This window comes from Panthera leo, chromosome D2 (assembly GCF_018350215.1).
Source record: "Panthera leo isolate Ple1 chromosome D2, P.leo_Ple1_pat1.1, whole genome shotgun sequence".
NCBI classification, from domain to species: Eukaryota; Metazoa; Chordata; class Mammalia; order Carnivora; family Felidae; genus Panthera; species Panthera leo.
Window position 1 is genome coordinate 17,692,710 of NC_056689.1, and position 18,569 is coordinate 17,711,278.

At 55.5% G+C, this 18,569-nt stretch overlaps 1 protein-coding gene across 2 annotated transcripts in view; it reads left to right on the forward strand.

Moving 5' to 3' along the window:
- The window catches only part of PGBD5 (piggyBac transposable element derived 5), a 107,418-nt gene that overhangs the window by 57,822 nt on the left and 31,027 nt on the right, over positions 1-18,569 (forward strand). For both annotated transcript variants that reach the window (XM_042908875.1, XM_042908876.1), the window contains exon 2: positions 15,974-16,401. In XM_042908875.1, the coding sequence (XP_042764809.1) occupies positions 15,974-16,401 (428 nt within the window). The remainder of the gene's footprint in view (positions 1-15,973; positions 16,402-18,569) is intronic.

An 18,569-nucleotide genomic window follows, 5' to 3' on the forward strand; every position in this document is an offset into this window, starting at 1 on the left:
TGTGGAAGGGTCCACAGCAGCTCCCGACGCCGGTTTGCCGAGGGAAGAGAGATGCTCTTTCTTGCTCTCTGCCCACGTCCTCCTGGGTGTTTTCCTATCTCATTGTGAGGTTCTTCCATCTAGAGAGAGAGAGAGAGAGAGAGAGAGAGAGAATGAGAATGAGCGAGCTCGGATGAGCTTGTGTCTTTGAAACTCCCAAAGTCTGGCCTGGCCATCTATTTATCTCGGACGTAAGGGATTAGGAAAGACGGGGAGTTATTTTCCTTGGTACATCTCAAGGATCCGGGAGGAAATTTCAGCCTGCCCACCTGCTTTCTGGGTTTAGGACCAACTCACAGTTGGAACATAGTGTGGGAGGGCCTCCCCACCTCTTTGGCATTTAGCTGCCCCCTCCCCCCTTCTGCTGGCTCATTAGTACCCACAGCCCCTCCAGGCCGGGCTCTCGCTTGCATTTTGCCCGCAGCTGCTAACAGCTGTTTTTCCTTCCCAGAGTCTTGACAAACAATACCCCTGGTCACAAAGAGGAATATTTATAACCGATGGAAAGCACAAATAAGTATTTGACTGCCATATTAACATTTTGGGGACCCCTAGAGCCCCCTTCTTCAAAATATCATCTGCTGGGTTTTTTTTTTCTGCTTCTAAAGGCCATTCATTTGGTTATATCATCTGTTTCCAGAAATCATATTCAGAAAAGCATAACGAAAAAAATGGAAGTCACTTATAACCCTACCGCTTAAAGATGGTCATGGTGAACCCTTTGACTTAAATCTTTTCAGCTGTTTAGAGTTTATAGGCACGCTTTTTTTTTTTAAATTTAAGTTTGTACCAAACCGTTTGTACTGCTGTCTTATCTTTTTAAAGATGGTCTCCTGAACGTTTTCTTACGCTCTCAAATACTCCTCGAGAACATTCCTTTTTAACGTAGAGAGGATTCCACATCATGAATATTTCCTATTTGGGGACATTTAGTGTATTTGGACTGTTTTTCCTCTGCAAAATACACATGCATCTCTGAACATTCCCTTAGAATAACATCAAAGCTTGTAAACAATTTGTAAAGGCAGATTTCCCCCTTGGAAATGTTATGCCTTTTTATTCTTTGATAAACAGAGAGATGTTTCTGTGAGCTCTAAGTAATACCGGGCGCTGATCTTTTAAGAGGGCTCGAATGTTTGGGGGAGAGTGCCGTCCTGTTTTGCCCTTCCCCACTAAGCGGGGCAGATATGTGACCCCTTGCTGCACCCTGGCCACGTTCACCTCCAGGAAGCGCTGCTCGTCAGTCACGACCCTACCCTTCCCCCCAGCCACAGACTTCAGAATCCTCCTTAACACGGGTACAGGCAGCTACGAGCCACGCGAGTTGACACAAGAGCCCGAGCCTATTTGCCATCTGTGGGTCAAGGATTGACGCCTGTTCCGAAGAGGCGTGCAGGGTGCTCTGTTTCATTCATTCCTGGAGAATGGGCTGGGGGTGCGGAAGCACCTGCACAGATTGGTTTTGGAAGCACCGTGTGCCGAATTTCAGTAGGCATCTTGCGCAAGACCAAGATCTACAAGGCACCTGGGGTGGCTCCGTTGCTTGAGCATCCAACTTCCAGATCTCACAGTTTGTGAGTTCGAGCCCCACGTCGGGCTCCGCGCTGACAGCACGGAGCCTGCTCGGGATTCCCTCTCTCTCTCCTCCTCGTGCTCCAAATAAAGAAAGTTAAAACAAAGGAAGATGTGAAACAATCAGGGTTTGTTTGGAAGTATGCCAGCCTTTCCGTATCCACCCCGATTCGAAGGGTGTCAGTTGAGAGGTGCACTCTGTGTTCTTCGTGTTTCCGTGGGTTACTCTCCAGGCGCAAGCCCTTTATCAAGTAAGAGAACAGTCGTGGGCTGATGGTGGGCAAGACGTTCATGGCATTTGCCGGGCACAGCTTAGTGTTCTGTGTCTCCTTACAGCTTTCACTTCGGATCCCTCGCGCTAGTTTCTTTGTCTTTATGCGTGAAGATTAGGGATGGTCGCGTATGTGCTCTGCAGTTGACCTGTCTAGCGCAGCGTCGCCTTGCCCAGAAAGGAGCGCTAGAAAAACCCGAGAGCTACAAAACTGCTGGCTAAACGTGGTCACGGTGCAGCCCCATGTGGGTAATTCGATTTGTCAGACGGTGAGCCCTGAGCAGCAGAGGACCCTGCTTTTTCCTGGACTCAACGGCATTAGAGACACAGCTGCCTGTGCGTCACGGGCAGTTCTGTCCGGAAGGCCCGCCCCCTGTCACTCTGCTATGAGACACCTAGCTACGCACCATGGTCGCTGCAGCTGCACCTCGGCTGGCTAGGGTCGCCTCCCAGTGGGAAGCGTTTATCCCCCTCCTCACCCCCCCCCCACCCGGTCCCCCTCCTCCTCCTCGGTGCTTAGGCAGCTGGTGCACACGGCTGTGATGAGCACTTAGGGCACTACACTTGGTCGTGTGCTTGCGTAGGAAGGCAGCCACCTGGGGCATGGAAGCAGCTTGGGCTCCTACTCAAGCTCCGACCTTGAACAGTTGCTCCAAGCCCTGGGCCTCCGCTTACACATCCGTAAAACTTCCCTTAGAAATGAGATGCCTGCGCTGTTGGTGGGAACGCAAACTGGTGCAGCCGCTCTGGAAAAACAACGTGGAGGTTCCTCACAAAATTAAAAATAGATCTACCCTATGACCCAGCAGGAGCACCGCTGGGACCTTATCCAAGGGACACAGGAGTGCTGAGGCATAGGGGCCCGTATACCCCAATGTCTATAGCAGCGCTTTCAACAATAGCCAAATTACGGAAAGAGCCCAAATGTCCGTCGACTGACGAGTGGATAAAGAAGATGTGGTTTCTATATACGATGGAATACTACTCGGCCATGAGAAAGAATGAAGTCCTGCCGTTTGTAGCAACGTGGATGGCACTGGAGGGTGTTAGGCTAAGTGAAATAAGTCAGGCAGAGAAAGACAGATGAAAACATATGTTTTCACTCCTATGGGGAACTTGAGAAACTTCACAGAAGACCATGGGGGAAGGGAAGGGGAAGAAATAGTTACCGACAGAGAGGGAGGGAGGCAAATACAGAGAACACGCTGAGGGTTGATGGGGGGGTGGGGGGGAGGGGAAAATGGGTGATGGGCATGGGGGAGGGCGCTTGTTGGGAGAAGCACTGGGTATTGTATGGAAGCGATGAATCACGGGAATCTACCCCCCCAAACCAAGAGCACACTGTACCTCCTGTATGTTAGCCAACTTGACAATGAATTATATTAAAAGGAAAAGAAGAAAGAAAGAAATCTGGTGCCTGCGTACATTAAAACCCTAATGGAGCCCTAGGCACAGCATCACCTCTGAATCAAGGTTAGTGTCCCCTCCCCACACTGGACGCCCCAAACTTAGGTACCTCGTGAAATTAAAGAATGTACCTCAGGGGCGCCGGGGTGGCTCAGTCGGTTAAGCGTCCGACTTCTGCTCAGGTCGTGATCTCACGGTCTGTGGGTTCGAGCCCCGCGTCGGGCTCTGTGCTGACGGCTCAGAGCCTGGAGCCTGCTTCGGATTCTGTGTCTGCCTCTCTCTCTGCCCCTCCCCTGTTCATGCTCTGTCTCTCTCTGTCTCAAAAATAAATAAATGTTAAAAAAATTTTTTTTTTTAAAGAACGTACCTCAGTGGCTCCCTTCCTGAAGGAGTTATCGGGCCTTTGTCCAACTCCAATGGATCTGTCGGGCACAGAACAACACACTGTGGGTTTCCACTCTCAGGTTCTTTGATGCGGTGGCCAGGGGCTAAGTGGCAGTCACCCCTGTGTCTTCCTCAAAGAGCGGGTGTTTCTTCACCATCCCTGAATTCTTTGGAATTCAAGTCTCAGCTGGTTCTTTCCGCTGGCCAGAAGCTGGTCCCCAGGACGGATTCAGTGACAGCCTGACTCTCCCAAATGAAGAGTGCCTCTCTTGCCCTGGAGCTCGGTCTCGTCCAAGGGTATTTTGTTGACGTTGACGGCTGCCATTTTGCAACGTCCTGAAGCTGCGTTAACTTGAGCAGACAGCCGGGGGCCTCGCTGATCTGAGCTGGGCTGTGACTCTGGACGGTGTCTGTGAGTGCCTGGTCCCATCCAAACCCAGAAGGGAAAAGGAGGTCTCGGTGACACCCCAGCAAATGTTATTCAGCCAGCCAGCTCTTACTGGGATCCAGTAATGGGATTCTGGAAAATAAGTAAAATGAGCCCCTGTACTTGTGAGGCTTGTGTCCTAGCTAACGCTGGGGGGTCAGATCACAGGTGGGCAGCCTGGGGGGAGGCTGCTGGCTTCCTCTCCCTCATTTCTATAGAGGCGTCTGCTATTGTCAGCTGTGTGTGTTGGGGCTATGAGGTCGTGTGGTGGGGGGGCACTGAAACTGGAAGAATCTTCCGTCAAGATTTACCACAGTGCGGTGGTCAGGGGCATGGACTCAGGCTGGGCCATCAGGGGTGGCTTCTGGTCCTGCCCTTTGCTGGTTGTATGACCTCAGGCAAGTCCCTTAACCTGTCTGTGACTCAGTTTCCTCATTGGATACATAGAGGTTAGTAGTGGTGCACGTGTCTCCGAGTTATCATCAAGGAGGAAGGGAGTCAAACTATCATTTATAAAGCAGAACACATATACAGCATAAGTGCCATATACACGTATGCTGAATAAAATACGTAAACGTTCTTTTATGTTCACGGAGAAATAAATAACATACCCAGCCCAGCTACACTTGTGGAACGGGGCTCTGGATGTGTGACCCTGAGAAAGGAAAGGCTCCAGGAAGAAAAAGGATAGGACCCTGAAGGCCAGAACCGCCCCCAACTCAGTAACCATAACATTGACCTCCTCTGGTTCCTTGTTTCCTCTTGGGGAGGCGAGGCTGCAGGTGGCTGGTGGGGGGTTGGGGCCAGCCTCTCCCCACAGTCCCCTGGATGCGGAGGTCGGCACCTCCCTCCACCGGCTTGACTCGGTGAGTCATAGCATGAATGTGGGTCCTCTCTCAGGCTTCCCGGCCAGCTTGGCCAGGATGTACTTCTTTCTTGCCTGGTCCCTGGTCCCTGGTCCCTTGCCTTCTCTCTCCCGGGGCCTGGAGGGCTGTGCAGGGCATTAGAGGGATGCAGTTAGGGTGCGGGGATAAAGCCCCTCCGGCCTGCCTTCCTTCTTCTTGGCCCAGCTGAGCCGAGACAGCGCCTGGTCCCATCCTCCACGCACAGGGTGCCATGGGTGTCCCCGAGTACTAGAAAGGAGGATGAGAACTCCACCGGAAGCCTTTGCTCTCCCTCCTCCCTCCACACCCCAGCGATCCTGCAGTCCTGCACTCGGGTGCCCCCGGGGGACACAGGCACGCAGAGCAAATACAGACGCCTGGTGGAGGGAGACAAGGAGCATGGCCTGGGGTCCACACACCCATGCTGGGCTGTGAAAGGAGGCAGCGGGTTGCACCAGCGATGCCAAGGCAGGAGGGGAGGTGCCCGAGAGTCAGCTGTCAGCAGTGGGGAGGGTGGCCAGCCCCTGTGTCCTAATAGGTTTTTCGAGGGAGGGAGTCCAGCCCAGTCCCACGCAGTGGCCTCTGATGTTCCTCGTTGACCTAACCACCATCATGTCAACACAGACCCTTGTCACTGCTGCTTCTCAAGCAGGGCTCCTGAGCCCCAGAGCAGAGGTCCAGGCCCCACCTCCTGATGCCACCGACTGGGTTCAGGATACAGTGTGGCCTGTACCTTCTCTTTCAGGTTGGAAAGGGCCGGACCCTTTCTGGGGCCTCCCAGAGCCTTCTGGCCTCTTCACCGACTCTCTCATTCCCTCTGGCCCGTGGCGAAGCCATCTCAGAGGTCATGATGGGCCTGTGCTGGTTGCTTTTTGTCCCCTTCCTTGGGCTCCCAGTATTTTTTTTTAAATACTAAGACTGGTTTGCAAACATGGCACATTTTATGTGCCCGGCCCAGTCTGTGCATCTCCGTAACTCTGTGTTTAATCTCTCTTGTAGATAGGCACAAAGGGCTAAACCCAGCGTCTTGAGGAACGTAAGGTGTGGACGAGTGGGTCCCGCCCGAATCCCTACTCCCTCTTCAGGCACACGCATGCGCGCACGCACGGGGTGGTCCTGCCCATACCTCGGGCTGTCTGCAAGGGGTCCCTGGCCCTACATCCAGCGCACGCGTTGTGGATCCCACCCTTTGTCTTGTCTACTCTCCCGCATCATGTTCTAGTGAGCACCTCGGTGCCCTTGACCTTCTCTGTGAGCTGCAGGATGCTGCTGTTGACCTTGAGACCTGGAGGGTCATTAGCCTTTGAACACATTCCCTTTTCCCTGGCTCGCTCAGCACACCTCAGTGGGCCAGACACTGTTCTAGGCGCCTCAGACCCAACAGACAAAACTCCCATCCGTGTGGACCTTCCACAAACCCCCTCTGGACCTCTCCCAAGGGATTCGCCATCAGTGACAAAATCCCTATGACTTCCTCCAAAATTATCCAGGATTTCCGGTTTGCGCTCCAGCAGCCGGACCCATTGGTGGTGCACGTGCTCTGCGGGGCCCTGTCGTCCCCATCGCTGCTCGTTTTGGAAGCGGGGGGGTGGGGGTGGGGGCGTGGGTGGTGCCTCAGCTCAGAGTTCCTTCTAAGAATTTATTTCAGCCAAAGAAAGAAACTCCCAAGTCCATATATATTTAAATAGCCCCCTTTTCAGCTCCTGTCCTGTCTCGCCACAGCCTCTGTCCTCCTTCCTGGGCCGGCCCTCTGCCTCCCCTCACCCTCCCCAGGTCAGAACTGCATCACGCGCCTGGGAAATTGGAAGCAACCACAACGCCAGGAAGACTCAGCCATCTGGGGAGTCCACGCCCGCGTGTGTGGGTGGCGCCTGGCGGGGGGAAGAGACCGTCGGCTCCTTCATTCACCAGCCGGGGTGACCTGGGGCAAGACTCTTGCTTCCGCGGCTGCAGAGCGGGCGTCCCGGCGCCTCTTGGGTTGACCCCCGTGAGAATCAAGTGTGGTCAGCTAACTGCTTGTTGTGGTGCTTTATGCACAGAAGACCCTCCGTGAGGCACACCAGAGTTTTCTATATGCCATCAGGTGCAGGGCTTGGAATACGCTTCTTGAAGCCCAGGGGGACTGTCCACGCTTTTCATCGTTCGCACTCTCCCGGAGTGCCCGGGGCGCGGTCCCTTTCTCTTGCCTGCCTCGGAGGAACATGCACCGTGATGCTACGCGGGACTGGCCAGGGCGGGCAGCAAGTTGGGGACACCAGTGGGCTCAGCGGGCGCCCGGTGCGCGGGAGGAGGAAGGTCTGGAGAAGGAGCCTGAGGAAGAAACAGCACCCAGGCACATGGAAGTTGGCCATGAACCTGGTTTGGTTCGGCATGAAGAACCAAGGTGGGTGTCCTTGGCACAGCGGGAAGCAAGAGAAAGCTGTGAGGTCACGGAGGAAATGAGCAAATTCTCTGGGTGGCCCGTCCCCGCTGGCCACTGCGCGTGACACGGGGCCTTTGAGGTGGGGCCAGCCCCAGACGGTGGCCCCGTAGCTCCTCAGCTCCCCGTCCCCTCCCCATCGTGTACTTCCCAAGCGGGAGACAAAAATCCTGCCACTCTTTCTGTCTCCAAGCAGAGGCTTTAAAAATACAGCCTCCTGTGAAAAATAGACACGGCGTCTAAATGAACTATCAACTGTGGTAGCTAAGGCTGCTCTTCTGTAATAGCCATCTGGTAAGTCAGCTCCGGGAAGTGGGACAGGAGCCGGGGGTAGGGGACTGGCGGATGCTGTTGGGCACGTGATCAGATCCCATCACTGGGCACCTCAGCCTCTTGCTGGGCGTCCTCCCTCTCCGTCCGCACCCTGACTGTGAACCTCCTGGTACCGTTCTCTTTGTCTTCGCTCTACCAACACGGAGACCGTGGGTCGCCGAGGACTATAGACCGAACGTTTGCGTGGCCCCCGGAACTCCCACCCCGTCCCCAACACGACGGTACGAGGAGGTGGGCCTGTGGGAGGCGCCTAGGTCATGAGGGTGGGGTCTCATGGTGGGATTAGTGTGTCTTAGGAAAGAGACCCCAGAGATCTCCCTGGACCTCCCCCTGCATGGAAACACAGCGAGAAGACGGCCCCTTGTGAACCAGGGAGTGGCCTTCTCCAGACACCAGGTCTGTCAACACCGTGATCTTGGGCTTCACCTCCAGAACCGTGGGAAGTAAATTGCTGCCCTTCAAGCCGCCCGTCCCACGTGCTCTAAGATGAAGTGATGAAGCACCTTGCCCAAGGTCACGCGCCTCGTGCGTCACGGAGCTGGAGGCCAGTCCCAGGTCGTCGACTCTGCTGGCCGGCAACTATTTCCGAACCGTGCTAGGTGACTTTTACATAATTATTTACATTCCTCGGAATACTTCCGTCGTTGGCTCTACCGTTTCATCGGTCTTGGAAGGGGGAGGAGGAGAGTTACCCGTGAGGAACTGAAACCCAAAGACACTGGAGTTTCACAGAGGCTCGGTTAGACAGGGAAAGAGCCGGGAACAGAACCAGCTCCCTCCCGCCCCCAACCCCAGCTGCGGCCAACTCCGCCTCTCATCCTTTAACGGCCACCTACCTCTCCCCACTATGCTTTAGCTCAGCACGAAGGAAAAGTGAAATCTGTGCTTTGGGTGGGGAAGTGTCCTAGTGGAGAAGCCTGGTCCGGGGGCACAGGGGATACGCGTGGTCCTGGGCGTGGGGTCTGAGCCTCGACCAGCCGTTCTCACAGGCCGCACGGACTCTTAGCCGTGGGAGGACTCACGGACTCATGGATGCCATGGAATAGCCCCGTCACCTGGCCTTTAGGCTACTGCCACTAAGGGAGTCACATTCGCAATGAAGCTTTGCGACTGGCAGTGTTCGTTCCTTCCTTCGACACCTGAGCTGTTGGTCAGGGTCACGGCCCCTCCCGTGTTGTCACCTTGCTGCTTACATCCAAACTGGATGCGGCGGGAGCAGTAGAAGTTCCCTGTTCTGCCCGTCCAAGCGCGTGTGACCTGATCTCCGTTCGCGAACAAAGTCCAGAGAACAGTCTGTGCGCGTGACCTGAAATGTAAACGACCAGAGCTCCAGAGAGAGAGGACCCTGGGAGGGGGTCCGCAGGCCCAGGCGAGAGCAGATCCGTTTGGTTCCAGCTGCTCCCCGTTAGCTCAGTGCACGTGGAGATGGTCAGGGTCCCTCCCCACCCCCCCGCCCAGCAGAGCACCCCGCCCCCCCCTCCCCCCACTGCAGGTGGCAGGCCCTTGAGCTGGCCGTCACACATAGATGAAGACTGTTCACCTTACACAGTCGTGTAAGACTGTTCCTTATAGGTGTATGGGTGCCTCGTTCTTGAAGTTGGGCTGTCTTGAAAAGCCTTTATATGTCAGGCATGGGTGCATGCCCCCCCCTTCTCTGCAAAGCAGCTCTTTGTCACGTGACATCTGGTCAGGGGTGTAGCTTTAACGTCCCGAACAGCCAACACATTAGCCCTCTTCTACAAGAACTACTCCTGTGAACGGCGTCACCTCAGGCGTCCCATCCCAGAATTGTCTCTGTATTGCCGGTGTCTTCTCCCGCCACTGGGCTGGATTAACATGAGGGAGACCACGCATGGGCACATGCGTGCATGTGCACACACACACGCACACACACACGGCTTGCCCTTACGTGCTCCTGACAAGGAAGCCTTGCAAGCGATAAATTGCGTGACTGATGCTGTACTTGGGTTTCCCGGCCGGGTTTCTGCATGTTTTCTAAAGGCCCTGGAGAGCGGCGAGGAGTCTCACGTGTCCTCCGGTGGGAAGGCACCATTTCGAGGACTTAACGCTCATCTGAGCCTGTGTTGGTATGTCGTGGGTAAGCGTTGCAGGTCGGCCACACCTAAACTCACTGGACGCGGCTCCCAGCTGCCCAGTGAGACAAGTGTGCATTACCCCATCAGGCCACACAGATGAGGGGCCGAGCCCTGGGGAGGTGAGGAACACGGCCTGGACTCCTACCCAAGGCTCCCGCCCCTGTGTGGACATTCCTTGATCTGGCTGCAAAACGAATTTGTTCCCGGTCACGTAGCCATGAGCCACGAGGTTAAACAAGGAAGGAAGCCTTGGAGGTCTCGAGTGGCCGTGTGGCTGGATTCTGCAGCCGAGACCCGGGCCTCGGCAGCTTGGCAGACAGACAGCTCGTCAGACAGACAGCTTGTCCTGCACGTCAGCCATGGGCGGAGGGAGGAAGGAGAGAAACGGAGAAGACAGGAGGATTAGTTCAGCCCAAGATAAAGGCCCAGCTGCAGCCGGCACTGAGCACAATAGCTTGGCTATTTCCTACGTTACCTTTTTACAGAATATAATATCTTGATTTTTTTTTTCACATCTCAGCTGAGAGGAATATTTTTGTGATCGCACAGGATGTTCTTTTATATTTTTATATCTGCTTGATTTTGCCTGGGGAGAATCATTTTGTTATTTTATTATTTATTTTATTAAACATTTTAATGTTTATTTATTTTTGAGAGAGAGAGAGAGAGACAGAGTGTGAGCGGGGCAGAGGCAGAGAGAGAGAGAGAGAGGGAGACACAGAATCCGAAGCAGGCTCCAGCCTCCGAGCCATCAGCCCGGAGTCCGGCGTGGGGCTGGAACTCAACGAACCTCGAGATCGTGACCTGAGCCGAAGTCGGCCGCTCAACCGACGGAGCCACCCAGGCGCCCCTCATTTCGTTATTTTAAGCCCTTAATTCAGAATACGAAGGGATCCTTATCTGTGTCACAAAGCTGCAGACGATTGCTGCCCCACGATGCCGGTTGATGCAAAATGCCCTTCACATCTCAAAATGACTGCTTTTGTCCCTGGAAGGTTGGACTTGAGAAAACCACACTTTCCTTCCAGACGGTGTGAAGGAGGGGATCAGGGCCACATGTGGCTGTGGCCGTGAAGTGGGCACCATGAAAGCGGGCGGCGGTCGCTCCTGCGGGACCCTCACACCAAACGGGGCTCATGGTGGACCGGCCAGGACGGGCCGCGGCCTGTGGCTTTCATTCCCTCCGTGGTGGTTCTTACCCCCACTGGCTGGGGAAGGAAACCAAGATGCAGAGAGGTTACGTGGCCTGGCCACGGTCACGTAACCAGCAGCTGCAGACCCCGGCCACGTAGGCTTCCGCCTCCACACAGATGTTTCTGGCTGTCCTTAACTTTTTTATCAGACATCGTCATGGGCTGCTGTCCACGAAACCGGATCCCTTCCATGGGGCTCAGCAAAGAGGCCCTTCCTCCTGCGTGGGCCGTGGAATCGGCCCTCCCCACTCACCCACTCTATCCACCTTGTCAGCGGGGGCATCCGGCATACCGTGAGCCGGGCTTAGAGCGCCGCGACCGCCGGCCTTTACCTCGGCCGTCACACTGCGGCCGGGTCAGAGGGCGGGACTGCAGAGGTGGACCAGAACGGGTGTGTAAGTCCCTAACAGAACAACCGTGGCCTATGATAAATGCAGGAAGGAAGTGCAGTCTGGATGGGGATGGGCAGGACCGGCTCTCTGCTTGTGGTTGGGGGCGCCTCATCAAGGAAGGCTTGCTTCCTGTGGACGGGTCTGCGTGGGTGCAGGCCCTGGGGTGGAAGGAGCGTGCCAGAGCCCGGGCCTAACCCCAGCCCTACCTGCACCCCTTGTGCTCAGCTGCCCTTGGAGAGCGGCCTGGGATGGGGGTGGGTAGCTGTGACCCGGCCCTGCAGGGCCCCGAGCGCTTGGTCAGGAATATGGGTTCGCTTTAACGCGGTGGCAAGTCCCGGGAGTGTTTGAATTCTGCAGGGGATTGTAGCGACCTGGTTTATATTCTTTTAACGATTTTTCCTGTTGCTGTGAATCCTTTGGGCGGAGACCGTTTTTGCCTTCTAGGCCAGGGGTGGTGGCTGCCTGGGTCAGAGCAATGGGTGGCTGATCACACACTCCAGCAGCAGGACGCGAGGATGGGCGGGATGCGGGGCGCCGGCAGCAGAGGAACCCGTGGTGGTTTTGGTGTCTGGGGGGGGGGGGGGGGGCTGGCGGGGAGGAGCAAAACGGGAGAGGACAGTGAGGCATCTGGAGTTTCAGCCTGGACACGTGTGTTGTAAGATGCTCTGGTTCAAGTGGAAATGACAAATTGATGAGGCCCCAGGGTTCAGGCCGCCTCCGGTACCCGGCTCGCCCGCAGTCCGCTCCCCCTGCCCAGCACACCTGCATGGAAACTGAGCACGGCGCCGTGCGTAGAGGTGAGGGAGCCAGGAGGGGAAGCCGGGTGGCCACCCCTCAGGTCCCCCCGGTGCTCACTGGCTTCAGGAACAGCCCCAGGCCCTCCCCACACACCACCTGTAGTGATTCCCCCTAAAGCGGGAGCACGATCTGCGGTGCTCACAGCCCTTCTCGCCTCGCTGCGGGGAGTCCGGGCCCTGCCCCCAGTGCCTGCAGCCAGCCTTCTCTCTTGCACAGTCCGCTAAACTCAGGGCCTTTGCGGGAGATGTTCTCAGTGCCTGAGATCTTCTGTAACCTCCCGGCCGCCATCCCTTTGCAGCCGCCAGTCTCGAGAGCCGTCTCACGCGGCTCGTCCATCCCCCCCGCCCCCACTCCCAGGATCTGGACTCGGGGTCCCTCTTGTGAGCACCGGCCTCCCCCGAGCCTGATATCACTGGTCACTGTCTGCTGCCTGCTCCTGTCCCTACACCGAGAACTTCCTGGGGAGAGAGCACTGGGTCTTACTCCTCTCTTCCTAGGATCCATATGACACCCGTGAGTGTTCTCGGAATAAGTGGTTTCTGCTAACTGCCCTTGCGTTACAGTCCACCCCCTGAACGGGACATCTGCTTTTGTAGATGTCGCTCCTGGAAAGAGGGGGTCGGTTTCTACCTTGGGGTAGTGGTTCAGGGTGGGGGCGGAATCTCTTCAGGGAATCTGAGCATCACTGGACCATTCTTAATGCTACCCTGGGCCCGTGGGCCTGCTGTGGCATCCTGGGATTGAGGGAGCAGGTGATCCCCGGGGGGCTGAAGGAACCAGGTGGGCGATGGTTGAACCAAGCCCTGAAGAGTGACTTGGTGACATGGTGGGGCGGGGAGGGGGGGGAGAGCACCGGCCTCCCCCGGCCGGGAGATGACTGTATGAGTTTATAGCCTGGTCATGCATCATCAACACGCAGAGCCCTGTCTCCCTTCGGCAGACCCGAAGGTAAACGCGGGCATTACAGGTCCTTCCTACCACCCTGCCCCCACCCCCACCCCCACTTCCATGCCACCTTTGCGGTTTTTTTCCCTTCAGAATTCCTTCTGGCTGTGTGCATTGTAACCCTACATAGCCCACCATGAAATGTGTGTGTGCCAGAGGTAGAGGGAGCTCGGGGGGGTTTGAGGACCATGCACCTGGCTTAAGCCGTGTGTATGCACTGTGTGCAGGACAGCCACATCCCTTCTTGTCCACTCTCGAGAGCAGAAGTGGCACGTTAATAATTACAGCAGCAGCAGGTGCTCTCAGACTGGTGCTGGGCCAGGTGGGAAGACGGTCGCCCCAACGATAAGGTGCTTACAAGTGAGTGACCTTGGGCTGGATCCCTATACTTCTGAGCTTCTGTTTCCTTCCCTGCAAAAGGGGACGAGGCTTCACGAGGATCTTGTAAGGATCACGTGGGGTAATAGCCGGAAAAGCTCCTGTGAATGAATCAAATGTAAGAGAGTCTTGTCTTGGCTGGGGGCGCTGCCCACCCCAGAGCCATATTATTAAATAGCCCTATTATAAATAAGGTTGGCGATACGGGTTGAATCTACTGAATAGCATTTTCTCCCTCCCACCTTCCCTCCATCCCTTCCCAGGGACTGGCCTGTGCCAACACTTTCCAATACGAAGAATCAGAACAGCTGAGACGGGCAGTGGAGGATGCTTGTAAATCCAAACTAAACAGATAAGAGGGAGCCAGCTACTTCCCCGTTTCTTCATTAAACAGTTGGCCAGGGCAGAGTTTGCTGGGAGAATTCATTGCGAAATAGCCCGGGAGGCAAAATTGCTTTAAAGATAACTTTTGGAAGAGAAAATTTCACTCTGCTCACTCAGCATGATGTAGCAATTAAAATGCTGGTTTTTCTCCTCTTTGAGAGCTACCCCTGAATAATTTATGGCTTCACCCACCGGAGGGTGCAAGGCTTCCCTGAAATAAGATGATTTCCACTAAAGAGTGGGTGTGGGGCTGTAGGCCGCAGGCCGCTCTTACTCACCGGGGCCCCGCTGTCTCCTGGCCTCGCCGTCCCTGCAGCCAGGGCCACCTGCTCCGAGAGCAGTTAGGTGCCAGTGGCACCAGGACCGCCTGGTGCCCTTCCAGTAACTGGTTGGTGACAGTGAGTATGGTGGTCACTTCACTCTCCGGGCTTCAGGGTTTTTTTCTACAACATGAGAGCAATTGAGCATTCCAAAGCCCAGAGCCCGGGGCAGTGGATTTCTGCTGATAACATCTCAGTATAAGTCTCTAGGTTTTCACAACAGCCTTGCGAAGCAGGTGTTCCGCTTTCCTTGTGGGAAAGAGGGAATTTATCTAAGACTGTGCATTTAGCTAGATGTGAATTCAGGGTTTCACCTCCCCACTCTATCCGATCTGAAACCTGGGCGGTTGGGTGTACATTGTCTTATTTTGCTGTGAAAAAACGTGTTTTTCAGAGACTGCCTAAATCAGTAGTAGAGAAAGGTTTAGGGGGGGTGGTTAAAATTCTGAAGAGCATGCCCGGCTTTGATTAGAAATTGCAAAGCTGGTCTCCTCAGGGGGCACTTGGCTGGCTCCGTCGGTCGGTGGACTCGGGGTCTCCGGTCGTGAGTTCAAGCCCCAAAGTTGGGTGTAGAGATTACTTCAAAAAAATTTTTTTAACGGTTTTTTTTTTTTTTTTTAATTTATGTTTGAGACAGGGAGAGACAGTGCATGAACAGGGGAGGGTCAGAGAGAGGGAGACACAGAATCGGAAACAGGCTCCAGGCTCTGAGCGGTCAGCACAGAGCCCGACATGGGGCTCGAACTCATGGACCGCGAGATCATGACCTGAGCCGAAGTCAGCCGCCCAACCGACTGAGCCACCCAGGTGCCCCCCAAAAAAATTTTTTTAAATAAAAAAAGCTTGTCTCCTACAAACCTCTACATCTTGTTAGCCTGACTTAAGACACTGGGATTGAAAGCCGTATCTCTTATGGGTGGATGTGTGTGTATGTAGTTCAGAACGCTGTCCCTGCATTAGTCAAAACTGTGAGATTTTTTTTTTAATTTTTTCTTTTTAATGTTTATTATTTTTGAGAGAGACAGAGACAGAATGCGAGTGGGTTGGGGCAGAGAGAGAAGGAGGCACAGAATCTGGAGCAGGCTCCAGGCTATGAGCTGTCAGCACAGAGCCTGACGCCGGGCTCGAACTCAGGAGCTGTGAGATCATGACCTGAGCGGAAGTTGGACGCTCAACCGACTGAGCCATCCAGGCGCCCCAAAACTGTGAGCTTTTTATTACCTTGGTGAAATTATCTGAACAAGCCCCTTCAGATGTATTCACCAATAAATTCCAAATTGCCACGTGGAGAGCACCAGGAGATAAACATTGCAGCCTCTCCTGGGTGGAAATTTTCAGGCCCCGAGGGGTGAAAGCATTCTTACTTACAGAAGTCAGTTTACAAGAAAGCGAAACGAAAGGCAGAAAGCCACGGCGGAGCTCCTGTGTTAAGTTCAGTGTGCCCTTGCGTGGGTCTTTTCCCACGGCTCGCGCGTCCCTTTCTCTGAAGTTGCTGGACAGGGAAGAACGCGGGGCCCCGGGGTGCACGGTGGAGGGAGGACCTGCAGGTGCGGGGCCCGGGCGGCAGGGGGCGCGCGTGCCGCTGTCCAGGGAAGGGGACCGAAGTTCATGGGGGGGGGGGGGGGGGGGGGAGGGGCTCAGGCCAGCCAGCTGCGTTGGGAGGGGGCGGGGGCAGGGTGCACCCTGCGGTGGTGGTTGCGGCAATGAACCCCCGGCCTGCCTTCGTTTTAGGTCCAACCCGAAAGATGCCCCCCAGCGCCAGTGCCATGGACTTCTTCCAGCTCTTTGTCCCCGACAACGTGCTCAAGAACATGGTGGTGCAGACGAACATGTACGCCAAGAAGTTCCAGGAGCGCTTCGGCAGCGACGGCGCCTGGGCCGAGGTGACGCTGACGGAGATGAAGGCGTTCCTGGGCTACATGATCTCCACCAGCATCTCCCACTGCGAGTCGGTCCTCAGCATCTGGAGCGGCGGCTTCTACAGCAACAGGAGCCTCGCCCTGGTCATGAGCCAGGCCCGCTTCGAGAAGATCCTCAAGTACTTCCACGTGGTGGCCTTCCGCTCCAGCCAGACCACGCACGGCCTCTACAAGGTCCAGCCCTTCCTCGACTCCCTGCAGAACGGCTTCGACTCTGCCTTCAGGCCTTCCCAAACCCAGGTGAGATCGGCCGCGGGGGTGCCCCGGGACCGCCCCCCGCCCCCCGTCCTGCCTTCTCCCGCCCTCCTCGGAGTGCAGGGGAGTGATGGACTCACGGCCCCACGCCACAGAGACCTCAGAGAGCGGGGTTCTGCCGCTGCCTGTCCCCCTTCCCGTACCCCCCTCCCCGTAATGGCGCTTTCTTTCCAAATAACGTGTTTTCCAGGCTCGTACGTTTCATAAATATATATATATATATATATTTAAGTGTATTTCTTTTGAGAGAAAGAGAGAAAGCACGAGTTGGGGAGGGGGCAGAGAGAGGGAGAGAGAGAATCCCAAGCAGGCTCCACACTGTCAGCACAGGGCCCAGCGCAGGGCTTGAACCCGCAAACCGCGAGATCACGGCCTGAGCGGAAGTCGGATGTTTAACAACTGAGCCACCTGGGCGCCCCAATATTCTTAGATTAAGAAGAACCTCTGATGGTTCACTTTCCTGTGTTCTCTGAGTAGGGATGTACTCCCGGGTTGGTGGTGGAAAGGGCTGAAGCCTCGTAGGTAGCAGAGGGAAGGAGGCCAGGAGGCCGGATCTCAGTCGCCCTGCAGGTAACCCGGAGTCACTCAGGTGGGGGGCGGGGGGTCCACCTGGCACACTGTCACCAGCGGGGCCTCTGGACCAGGGTTCCATAGAGCCCCAGGTCTGTTAGGGTCCCCTGACACCACCCCAACTTCCCTAACTGGTTCTAGAAGGCTCTGTGTGCCCTCAGCTCCTGAGCGGCTGCCTTCTGGTGTCGACCTGTGGCCAGTACACTTGGCTGTGGTGAGATAGGCGTTCTGGAATCGTCCTCCAAACTGCTCTGCTGGCCTCGCAAACTGAGGAGGCAGCTCATTCCCGAGCTGCCTCTAACCAAAACTTTAGGACGTGTTCGGCCCACGTGAGCCCAGTTCCTTTTGGCCTGTGCAGTGTGGAAACCAAAGTTGACGTCATTTTTATTTATGCGTTTGAGTAGCCATCCATCTACCCACTCTTCCTCGTGCGTTTCCTCCAAGGGCCTTCTTCATAAACCTCAAATTCTTTTCGATGTTTTCTCTTTCCCTGTCTCTGTATCTTGCCTTTTTCTCTGCGCGGCTGAAAATCACAGGGTTTTTGTGGGGGAAGATCTCACTCTATTTCAGGTCTGTGGGAGCCTTAAAACAATTTCTGGAAGCGTTCCCCCTGCCGTGCTGTGAATGTGCTGGGCTCGTTATGATTTCCAGGTGTTTGTGATGCTCTTTCTGACGCCGAGAAAGTTCTTCCCTCCTCTCTGCCTTAGCAGACTTACCGAGTCTCCTGGGCCCAGTGCAGGGCCCATGGGCCGTGGCGGTTCCCGCTTTCCTCCCCCCCCTCCCCCCCCCCCCCCACTATTTATAGGGCAGCCGAGTGCCAGTCTTTCTTGTCCCCAGTTGTGTCTTGACCTTCCAAACAGGAGGTGGGATCCTTTGGGGATGCAGGCCCTGCCCTCCACAGGCCTTGCAGGACCAAATACAGGGCCGGGCACATTCGTTTTTGCTGCGCTAAATATTTGCTTGGTTGAAAATGAACCAAACTGGGGCCCTTCTGGCTGGATGCAAGGGGTAAAATACAGTATTCTGACCATCCTTGGGGCCAGACATTCGAAGAGCCCCTGGAGGAAGCTGTGGGCTGAGTATCTCTCAAGAACCAAACAGCCGGCTGCTTGGATGATTGCTATTTAATAGCTGCAGGATAAGGTTGCTGAAGATCCTTCTAGTCCCGGGACCAGGCCAGCCTTAGCCAGGGTTATATTCATGTGTGTTGTGTGCTGCTGTGAACCGGCCTCGTGCTGTCTGCCTTCTGAACCTGCAGGATCGGATACCCTGAGACCTGTGCCCAGGGCGGTCACCATGTGTGCGTGTGTCTCTGGAGCCCGGGGTGGCTTGGGGGCACACTGTGGCGCCTGCTAGCCAATTCTGAGACTATAGGCCTGTCCCTTCCCAGCCAATTCTGAGATTATAGGCCTGTCCCTTCCCAGCCAATTCTGAGATTATAGGCCTGTCCCTTCCCAGCCCAGGCATGGGTGCCCTGAGGGGGCCTGGCACCTTCCCGAGCCAGCAGTGGCTGGACGGCAACCCGCGCGGGCAGCTCGGCCTTCCTCCCTTGCGTGGTTCAGGTGCGCAGCGAGGAGACCAGG